This window comes from Corylus avellana, chromosome ca10, assembly GCF_901000735.1.
Source record: "Corylus avellana chromosome ca10, CavTom2PMs-1.0".
In the NCBI taxonomy this organism is placed as follows: Eukaryota; Viridiplantae; Streptophyta; class Magnoliopsida; order Fagales; family Betulaceae; genus Corylus; species Corylus avellana.
The window spans coordinates 5,268,025-5,278,862 of NC_081550.1; the positions used below are offsets into that span (position 1 = coordinate 5,268,025).

At 33.4% G+C, this 10,838-nt stretch overlaps 2 protein-coding genes across 2 annotated transcripts; both read left to right on the top strand.

Moving 5' to 3' along the window:
* Positions 1–3,145: 3,145 nt before the first annotated feature.
* LOC132162786 (uncharacterized) lies at positions 3,146–5,586 on the top strand. Its single transcript, XM_059573016.1, has 2 exons — positions 3,146–3,656; positions 4,286–5,586. The coding sequence occupies exons 1-2, from the start codon at positions 3,146–3,148 to the stop codon at positions 5,584–5,586; spliced, it is 1,812 nt and encodes a 603-aa protein (XP_059428999.1).
* A 2,441-nt stretch (positions 5,587–8,027) lies between these two features.
* On the top strand, positions 8,028–10,066 carry LOC132162787 (uncharacterized). Its single transcript, XM_059573017.1, has 2 exons — positions 8,028–8,526; positions 8,799–10,066. Exons 1-2 carry the CDS (start codon positions 8,028–8,030, stop codon positions 10,064–10,066), a joined length of 1,767 nt encoding a protein of 588 aa, XP_059429000.1.
* Positions 10,067–10,838: the final 772 nt, after the last annotated feature.

Here is a 10,838-nt window from a genome sequence, read left to right on the forward strand (position 1 = left end):
TTTCTGAACATGATTTTGTTTTTGTTTTTGTGTTTTTTTTTTTTTGAAGTATACCAAACATGTACTTAATGAAAAATATAAAAGAAAAAAATAATAACAAGAATGAAACTTGAATTCTAATTATCAAAATATTAATAGAAAATTAGAAGGAAACTCTAATATTTTTTTTTTTTTGTAAAACTTTGATATTGTTGATATAATACTTATTATATATTGTAATACAAATAAAACCCATAAAATTCTAATCATTTCAGAAAATACAGAGTAAAATAAACAAAATTTTATCTATTCTTTTTAATACAAAATAAAACACATGTTTCACTTAATATTTAATGCAATTAAATAAATTTCTTTCAACGCTTTCCAAAAATGCTAGAAATTCAAGTAAATCACCAAAAAAAAAAAAAAAAACAAACAAAAAATCCAATAAAATATTCAAATGAATTAAAACATCAAATCTTATTGGTATGATACCCATTATATTTCAATGCAAAGAATCTTTCTAGAAAACAAACATAAAAATTTATACATAGATATACAAAGATAAATCCAAAAATAAAGAAAAAGCATTTTGGAAGGAAAATTCTTTATGATTACCTCTACAAAAATGAAGAAGAAGTATCTATGTATCTATTTATACATAGATACCCTAGCATATAACTCACGCAATGCGCAAGGTTTTTTATTATATTTTATTTGAAAAATTAAACGCATCTTCATTGTTTTATTTATTTATTTATTTATTTTATTACTAGCTAAAATGGTCATGTTAAAAAATCAATCATCGCTCTTTCAATAAAAAGACCTACTAAAAGTTATATTTAAATACAAATAAAATTCACATAATTCTAAACATTTGAAAAAAACATTTTTTATGAATACAAAATAAAACAAAATCTTTCAATAAAGATTTAATGCAATCAAATAAATCATCTATCTTATTTCAATACAAATAAAACCTATATAATTCTGAATATTTAAAAAAAAAAAAATACAAAGCAAAATAAATAAAATCTTTTTTTTTTTTTTTTTTAGGAATACAAAATAAAACAAAAAATTTCAACTATATTGAGTGCTTAATTTAGTGTCTATTTGTCTTATTTTGACACTTAAAAATATGCTTGAAAATCCGAGTAAATTATAGAAAAAAAAATCCATAAACATTCAAATAAATTAAAACATAAGACCTTTAATTTTAGTTTAATTTATATAAATTAGAATATGTTCAAATATTGTTGGTCTTAGAACGAAAAAGGGTTAGGAAGAAGTTGAATTTTTAGGCCAATAGATTTTGTTTTTGTTAATGTTGGAGAGTGAAGAAAGAGAAAGACAAAGGTGGAGAGAAAAAAGAGGAAAGATATTATTGTTGGAGAGTGGAGAGAGAGAGAGAGAGAGAGAGAGACGTGGAAAGAGAGTGAAAGAATTGGAGAGAGGAAAAAAAGCAGAGAGAGAAACAAATATATGAACCGGTTCAAGAGAGAGAGAGACGTGGAATGAGAGTGAATGAGTTGAAAAAAAAAAAGAGACGTTGAGAGAGAGGAAAAAAAGGAGAGAAAACAAAAATATGAACCCCTTCAATTTATAAAAAATTGGTCCAGTCTTTAAAAAAAGGGGAAAATGTAAAATCAGTCCCTGTGGTTTACCTGATTTGCAATTAACTCCTTGTGGTATCAAAATGAACTCAATGGTCCCTGAAGTATACCAAAAAAAAAATTTAGTCCTTGCAGTCAAATTTTGTTTACTGATTTAACAGATTCTGATAACGTGAAACGTCAAAGCCAACAAAATTATGATACCTGTCATATTTAAACTAGTGTCACACTAACGGAATATGTTAAATTAGTGGACGTAATTTGACTGTATGGACTAAATTATTTTTTCGCATACCTCAAGGACCTTTGAGCTTATTTTGATACTACATAGAGCTAATTGTAAATCAGGTAAACCACAATGACTAATTTTGCATTTTTTCCTTAAAAAAAATAGATTTATGCCATATGTCGCGATTTGAAGGCACTTCAAAATAAGGTTTCGGCTATTATGTATGATATATGATTTGATTTGTATTATTTGTTTCCTTATTTGATTTGGACATTGATAATACTAAATTTATGAATTAATTTATATATAGAAAACTCTTGAAATATAATTAAACGTCATTAATTACGCTAATTTAATGACTAGTTTTTAAGTAAAAACCGGTTCACTCTTAAAAAACTGGTTCAAAAATTATGCCTTAAAAAACCGGTTTATCATTTAAGAAAAAGGATTCACGTCACATGTCGCAATATTAAGACACTTCTGAGAATGATTCGGCTTTTATAGATATATATATATATATATATGATTCTCTTTCCCAAATTCCCTTGCGAGTAGTTACGCTTCCCCTCTTCTTACCGTATGTTGGGGCTTTGGGTTGTTAGCGTTGCATTGTAACCTTAACATTTTATGTAACAATCTACTAATGTTTCAATGGCAAGTTGTTATTGTTTGTTGTACCTCTGAAACTGCACGCGCAAAATGATGCTCATCGCTTTGAAGTGGCAATTCGTGTTCGCATATTAGATTCGAGTAGTAACAAGACAATGGGATAAGACTATACAAGTAAACCGAATCGAAACCATTTAATTAAATAGTCAAATCCCACAACTATAACCTTCTAATTTTATGTTGGGTTCATGTCAAGTTCGTGGGTCTTATCAAAAATTACATTAATCCATAAATGTCGCATGCATGCAGTTACAGGTAGCATCGATGCATTTGTATAAAACTATATAGGTCGACCTTAACTAACCCGACCCCTCAATCTTAAGTCGTATAAAAAATTATCAGTCTTATCCAGATTGGTTATTGACCTCCGTATGATGAGGTTCAACCCCAACAGACTTGCCTAAATGTGAGTTTTGACAGCTTGTTTTCTTTGATGCTTGTAGTAACAACCTACACATTGAACTGAAACTAGCACCGATTGAGTCAACACAAACGAATCTATCCTTTTGTCACGGGTTATATATTTATATGTAGTTGATTCTTGCCAACAAACGTTGCCTACTCCTTCCTTTCTGCACCAAGAAATTTCCTCTTTTGGATACTGTGATTTTATATATCCCCTTTACATTATACATTGATATAGGGAGAAGGGAAAATGGGTGGGATAATGGGAGGAAAGTGTTTCCCATTTGCGATTCAAGTGTTAAGAGGCAGATGGTTCACTATTTTCGCCTCCTTGATGATCATGTGCGGGGCTGGAACAACCTACATCTATAATCTCTACAACAAAGAGATTAAAGTTCTTGGATATGACGAAGCTGCAATGAGTAAAATAGCTTTCTACAGAGATGTTGGATCATGCCTGGCGATTTTCAACGGCCTCATTATTGAGGTGACACCAACATGGCTCGGGTTCCTCCTCGGCGCCGCCATGAACTTCGGCGGCTATTTCATGATATGGCTTGCTGTCATGGGCTGGATTCCCAAGCCAGCTCTTTGGCACATGTGCCTTTATATTGCGGTGGCAACCAATGCTCCCAACTTTTCCGGCACGCTAGGTATTGTCAAATCCGTACAGAACTTCCCGGTGAGCCGTGGCGTTGTTATAGGTCTACTAAAAGGTCTTGTTGGGCTTGGCGGAGCTGTCATAACCCAAATTTACCATGGTACTATTAAACCACCACTTATCCAAAAAGTTTGAGCTCTTACAGAAATAAATAAATTTAATTATTTAATTTTTATTTTAATAGTCTCACGCCCTTACATGCATGTGAGTTCAAACTCCCCCTTATAAGAGCATCTTCATTGAGTTCTTAAATTTTGGTTTTTCTTTAAAAAATTTAAAAACTCACAAAAAGAGTCATTTAACAAACTCTCTACTTTATTTCAAATTTAACTTTGATCAACCAGGCTGTCCAAATTATTTAGTTTTTTAATCTTATATATTAATTTTCACTCTCTCTTTCTCTCTCTCTCTCGCATCTACTAAGAACAAAAAAATAAATAAAAAATAAGAAAATAATAATATTTAACTAAAGTAGAGAAATATATAGACAGTTTGATATTTTGTTCATTTTAAAAATGACTCTTCAAATTTTTCTTTTTTTTTTAAAAAAAAAAAAAAAAAAACGAGTTTTTCTCTTCAAATTTAACTTTTATTTGAAGAGCTCAATATGAATTCTCTAACACTTGAAATATTAGGTTCGAACTTGAAACCACAATGTTAAATTTAACGCTTGAAATATTACAAAATTTTAAGCTGATTAATTTAATTATTTAATTTATATTGTAACAGGTATATATGAAAATGATTCAAAAGGACTTGTTCTTCTCTGTGCATTACTCCCAACTGCAGTATCACTCCTGTTTATGTTCACAATCCGAAATCTGAAGAAAGGAAGGCAACCAAACGAGCTGAGGGTGTTCTTGAATTTCTTTTATTTAACTATCGTGCTTGCACTTTTTCTCATGGTCATGACTTTGCTTGAGAAATATATTAATCTCACCGCAGCAGTCCATTCAAGAAGTGCCATCGCAGTTGTTATCATACTTTTCCTCCCGCTCCTTCTCGTCATTAAAGAAGAGGTTACCATCTGGAAAGTTAACAAACAGTCACCAACGAATGTCAATATTGTTCCTCCTACTGATCAGCTGGTAACCGTTGAGAAACATCCTCAGCTAGAAGAGAAATCCGAGCAAAAAGAAACACCTTGGTTTGCAAACATCTTCAACAAACCAGAAAGAGGAGAAGACCACACCATCTTGCAAGCAATTCTAAGCATCGACATGTTCTACATCTTCCTCGTTACTTTATGCGGATACGGTTCGGCCTTGACATCCTTTGAACAATTACGACCAATTGGAATTGCACTCAAATATCATGAACGACTTGTCGGATCCATCATCACACTAGCAAGTGTGTGGAATTATTATGGGAGGGTTTACTCTGGTTTCGTCTCTGAACTTCTGCTTATGAAATGGAAGCTTTCTCGGTCGATCATGATGTCGGTTGTTCTTCTCATGCATGGCATTGGCCTACTCCTCGTCGCCTTCCCTGAAATCCCGGGGGCATACTACGTGGCATCGGTTATCATTGGATTCACACTTGGCGCACAAGTCCCAATAAACTTGGCAATGATTTCCGAGTTATTTGGCCTCAAGTACTTCGCTACATTGCTCAACTGTGCATCACTCACAACACCTCTTTGGGTGTATTTGATGAATACAAAGCTTACAAAAACCCTTTACGCAAGAGAGGCAGCCAAGGATCTGCCTCAGGGAGTTGATCCAGCAACCGTGAAGGATCTGAGTTGCTCGGGGCACCATTGTTTCAGGGTTTCCTTCTCCATTTTGGCTTCCATTGCATTCATAGGAGCTATAATCTCTCTTCAGTTCGCAAGGAGAACGCGGGAATTTTACAAAGGTGACATATATAAGCGGTTTAGAGTTCAAAGATTTAGTAGGGGTGATACATATAAGAGGTTTAATGGTGAAACATATATGAAGTTTGAAGATGGAGTAAAGGCCCCAAAGACAGAGATGGATCAATCATCCTCTAATAAGGCTCCAGGGAGTGCACAAAGATGGGAGGGATAGAAAAACAATATTTGAAATATATGCAGAGAGAAATAATACTGCATGTCCAGAGGCAAAGAAATTGGGTTTAGATGCAAATTTGAAATGACTTTGAAGAGCTTTAATAATTTTTTTTGTTGTTTATTTAGTTTGATTAGATCATGTTAATTAATCTACTTGTCTTTGCTCCTTTGCTAGGAAAAAAATTATGACATACACCAATAGCATGCATGCCCCCTATTTTAATTGGTGTTTTCTGCGGTATATATAATAGAATTTGATGTAATAGTTTACGTGGGAAGTCATTCTTTGCGTTGCATTAGCCTCAAGACTTGCTGTGAGATTCAAAGTGTTTCGTTTGAAAGTGCGTTTAAAAATAACAGCTTGAAAATATAGAAAAGATATTTTTAAATTGTAAATACGATTTTAAAAACACTTCATTGAATTTTTATTAACTTAATTTCGAAATTTATAGTTATTTTCAAACTGCACATTATAATACTGTTCAATCAAACAGACACAAATGTATGATATATTTTGTGAAAAAATAATATTCGATCCGACTCCAACCAGTACGGAATAAGCAGTTACAACAATTTATAATATCAAATTAAAAATATTGTAATTAATCAACCAAAACATCAAACCTCAAAGGATTAATACATAAACAATTTTCAACACAATTTTTGTTGACCAAGAAGGAATCATTTCAAAACTCAAAGGAAAAACCATTTCGGGGCAGTCAAACCCAAAAATTTATTAGAAAAAATAATTACAAGGAAATAGACAGTATTTATAATTCTGTAACGCTAAAACTCCTTGAGTGGCCTCTGGTAATTCGATGGGCCACTTTAGCACATTTTAAACATATTGGGACTCTTTTAAAAACAGTTGTTAATGGATGAGGCTCTTTTATATTTTTTTCCCCAAAATTTATTATGCAATGAGCCTTAAGTAAATGAAAAATGTGTTTCACAAACCTTCTGAATACTGATCGATCGATTGACAGTTACAAAGAATAAAATAAATACCTTTCCATCACTTGCTCGTGCATGAACCATCATTTTGGTGATCCCTAATCTCTGAAAAAACCTGGAGTGAGAGAGAGAGAGAAAGAAAGAGTTCATACTTGATCTATTTTCAACCTTGAAGAATCTTCTATTCAAGGTAACCTTCGTAACCCAGCTTTCCATATTCTATTTTATACTTTCTTTGAATGCATAAATCATATTATCTACGGTTAAATTACCAGTTATTCCAAAAGTATAAACAGATCATAGGAAGATATAAATTTAATTACTTAATCATTACTTTAATACTCTCCCTTACGTGTTGGGCCTCACTTGAGCGGAAGCGGGCGGAGAGAGACATATGAACTACATCTTGCATATTCCCTATTTCTTAAATTTGTTGAATTTTTTGTTGAATTATCTTAAACTATGACATAGATCTCTAATATTTAGATGTGTTTTCCTATTTTTAGAAGCAGGGAATCTCCGACGGAAATATATGAAGGAAAAGAAAAGCACCTTCACATAGAAAGATTGGGGATTCCGTACGCCTCTCTCGTCTCTTTTTCTCCTTTTTCCTTTCAACCAAACGCTGCTTCTCTATCTATTAAAATAAACAGCTTCTTGTTGTCGTAGTTGTTTGTTGATCTAACTTTCTTGAAGCCGTTGAAGCTACCCTTTAGACCATTTTATTAAAATTAATTAATAAATAGATCCTCCAGTCATTAATTAACTCGACTTAATTAATTAAAAGACCTCACATGAAATGCTGAAACATAGATTATTTTTTAAGCTTAAATGAGATGAACGGCTGAGTTTTATGAATTTGGATCCGGCTTACATGCTGTTATTAAAATAATAGCATGTATGTTGTAGTTTAATCAACGGTTAAGATTAAATTTTTTAAAATCTTTTTTCATTTTCTCTCTTCTATTAAAAGTTTTTAAAAGTAAGTCAACTTTAAAATTCAATTTTGACCGTTGATTAAATTACAACATACATGCTGTTATTTTTAATAACAGCATATAAGCGAAATCTTGTGAATTTTAAAATCTCAAATTTACATAAAATTCTAGGGATCTCAATCCCTCAATCCCAAGTCATTAATTTCGTATTGTATCACAACCCTATCATGATCCTGAGATTTCAATATTACACGAGCAACCCCAACAAACATGCCTAAATTTGAGTTTTGACACCTTGTTATGCTGTGTAAACATGTTTGTAGTAACAAACTGCACATGGTGAACTGAAACTAGCACCGATTAACTGAGACAAACGAATCCATCCACTTCTTTCGGGTTATTAATACGTAGCTGATTCTAGCCACCACACGTTGCCGACTCATTCCTTTCTAAATCCCATAAATTTCCTCTTCTGGCCGGCTATTGTCATTTAATTCCCTTTGCATTGTATCATAGATATATATATAGAGAGAGAAAGGGATCGAAAATGGGAGGGGAGTGTTTCCCATTTACGATGCAAGTGGTAAGAGGCAGATGGTTCACAGTTTATGCCTCCATGTTGGTCATGTGCGGGGCTGGAACAACCTACATCTATAGTCTCTACAACAAAAATATTAAACTTCTTGGATATGATGAAGACGAAATGAGTAATATAGCTTTTTACAAAGATGTTGGATCATGCCTGGCGGTTTTCAATGGCCTCATTGTTGAGGTGATACCAACATGGCTAGGGCTCTTCCTCGGCGCCATCATGAACTTCGGGGGCTATTTCATGATATGGCTTGCCGTCACGGGCCGTATTTCCAAGCCAACTATTTGGCAGATGTACTTTTATATTGCGGTGGCAGCCAACGCTCCCAACTTTTCAGCCACAATAGCTATTGTCAAATCCGTCCAGAACTTCCCGGTGAGTCGAGGCGTTGTTTTGGGTCTAATGAAGGGTCTCGTTGGGCTTGGCGTTCCTATCATAACCCAAGTTTACTATGGTATTATTAAACCACCATTTATCTCAAAAGATAGAGCTCTTATAGAAATGAATTAATTTAATTATTTAATTTAGATTCTAATACTTTCGCTCGCACTCTCACTTGTGGACTCAAACTCCCCCATATAACACTTAAAATATTTAGTTGAAATAAGAGGTAAATAACAGAGATAGGGTTCGAACTTGGAATCACAATGTTAAATCAATTTTTATCACAAAAGTTTAAGCTCATAAAAAGTGATTAATTTAATTATTTAATTTATATTGTAACAGGTATATATGACAATGATTCAAAAGGTCTTGTTCTTCTCTGTGCATTACTCCCAACTGCAGTATCACTCCTGTTTATGTTCACAATCCGGAATCTGAAGAATGGAAGGCAACCGAACGAGCTGAGGGTGTTCTTGAATTTATTTTATTTAACAATCTTGCTTGCACTTTTTCTCATGGTCATGACTTTGCTTGAGAAACATATTGATCTCACCGCAGCAGTCCATACAACAAGTGCCATCGCAGTCAGTGTTATCCTCTTCCTCCCGCTCCTTCTTGTCATCAAAGAAGAGTTTTCCATCTGGAAAGTTCAAAAACAACCACCAATGAATGTGAATATTCCTCCTACTCATCATCTGGGAACCAATGAGAAACATCCTGATCAGCTACAAGAGAATTCGGAGCAAAAAGGAATGTCTTGTTTTGCAAACATCTTCAACAAACCAGAAAGAGGAGAAGACCACACCATCTTGCAAGCAATTCTAAGCATCGACATGTTTTACATCTTCCTTGTTACTTTATGTGGATACGGTTCGGCCTTAACATCCTTTGATCAATTACGAGCCATTGGATTATCACTCGGTTATGAAGATCCACTTGTCAACTCCATCATCACACTAGCAGGTGTGTGGAGTTATTTTGGGAGGGTTTACTCTGGTTTCATCTCTGAACTTCTGCTTATGAAATGGAAGCTTCCCCGGTCGGTGATGATGTCAGTTATTCTTCTTCTACACAGCATTGGTCTGCTCCTCGTCGCCTTCCCAACAATCAAGGGCACATACTACGTGGCATCACTGATCATTGGATTCACACTTGGCGCACAAGTACCAATAAATTTGGCAATGATTTCTGAGTTATTTGGCCTCAAGTACTTTGCTACATTGCTCAATTGTGCACAAATCACAACACCTCTTTGGGTGTATCTGATGAATACAGAACTTACTAAAACCCTTTATGCAACAGAGGCAAGAGAGGCAGCCAAGAAGCTGCATCCGGGAAATGATCCATCAACTTTGAAGGAGTTGAGTTGCACGGGAGACCAGTGTTTCAGGGTATCCTTCTCCATTTTGGCTACCATTGCGTTAATAGGAGCTCTTATCTCTCTTCAATTCGCGAGGAGAACTCGAGAATTTTACAAAAGTGACATTTATAAGCGGTTTAGAGTTCAAAGATATAGTAGGGGTGATACATATAAAAGGTTTAAAGGTGAAACATATGTGAAGTTTGGAAGAGGGGTAAAGACCACAGAGACTGAAATGGTTCAATCATGATCCTCTGATCATAATGGACACTAGTGAGGCTCCAGATGCATGGATTGGATAGAAAAAGAAGAACATATATATGCACAAAGAATGCATGTCTAGAGACAAAGAAGGGGAAGAAGATTCTTCAGAAATACATGCAAATTTAAAATGATTTTGAAGAGCTTTATTATTTTTTGTATTGTTTATTTGGGTTTGATTTGATGTTTAATGTGCTTTTCTTTTCTTCTCTATTTAGGACAAAATCATGACATACACTAGCAGCCTACCCTCTATTTTAAGGTGTTTTATGTTGTATAAAATAATTTGATGTAATAGTTTATGTAGGAAAGATACGCAAGTCATTCTTTGAGTTCATTGGCTCAAATTGGCCTTGTGATTTTTTGGCCAAATGCACATTTTTAAATAAAATTGTGAAAAGTCTTTCGTTTGAAAATGCATTAAAAAATAGTAGTTTGAAAATGTAGAAAAATATATATATATATATATATATATTTTTAAACAGTAAACAAGGGGTTCTTTTTTAAATACGATTTTAAAAGCTAAACTATATATTCATGAAAAACTTAACTTTTGTTGCCTTCAATTTGAAACTAATATTTTTTTTAAACCGCACATTATAAAATTGTTAAATCAAACGGACACAAATATATGATATATTATGTGAAAAATAATATTCTGATCCCAACCAAAGTGGAATAAGCGGTTACTATAATATCAAATTAAAAATACTGTAATCAACCAAACATGAAACCTCAAAGGATTTATACATAAACGATCA

What these genes read in the sequence shown, in the direction of transcription:
- LOC132162786 (XM_059573016.1), top strand. Translation starts at nt 3,146, where the DNA reads ATGGGTGGGATAATGGGAGGAAAGTGTTTCCCATTTGCGATTCAAGTG. An exon ending in CATAACCCAAATTTACCATG is followed by an intron (nt 3,657 to 4,285) that starts GTACTATTAAAC and finishes ATATTGTAACAG; the next exon opens with GTATATATGAAAATGATTCA.
- LOC132162787 (XM_059573017.1), top strand. Translation starts at nt 8,028, where the DNA reads ATGGGAGGGGAGTGTTTCCCATTTACGATGCAAGTGGTAAGAGGCAGA. An exon ending in CATAACCCAAGTTTACTATG is followed by an intron (nt 8,527 to 8,798) that starts GTATTATTAAAC and finishes ATATTGTAACAG; the next exon opens with GTATATATGACAATGATTCA.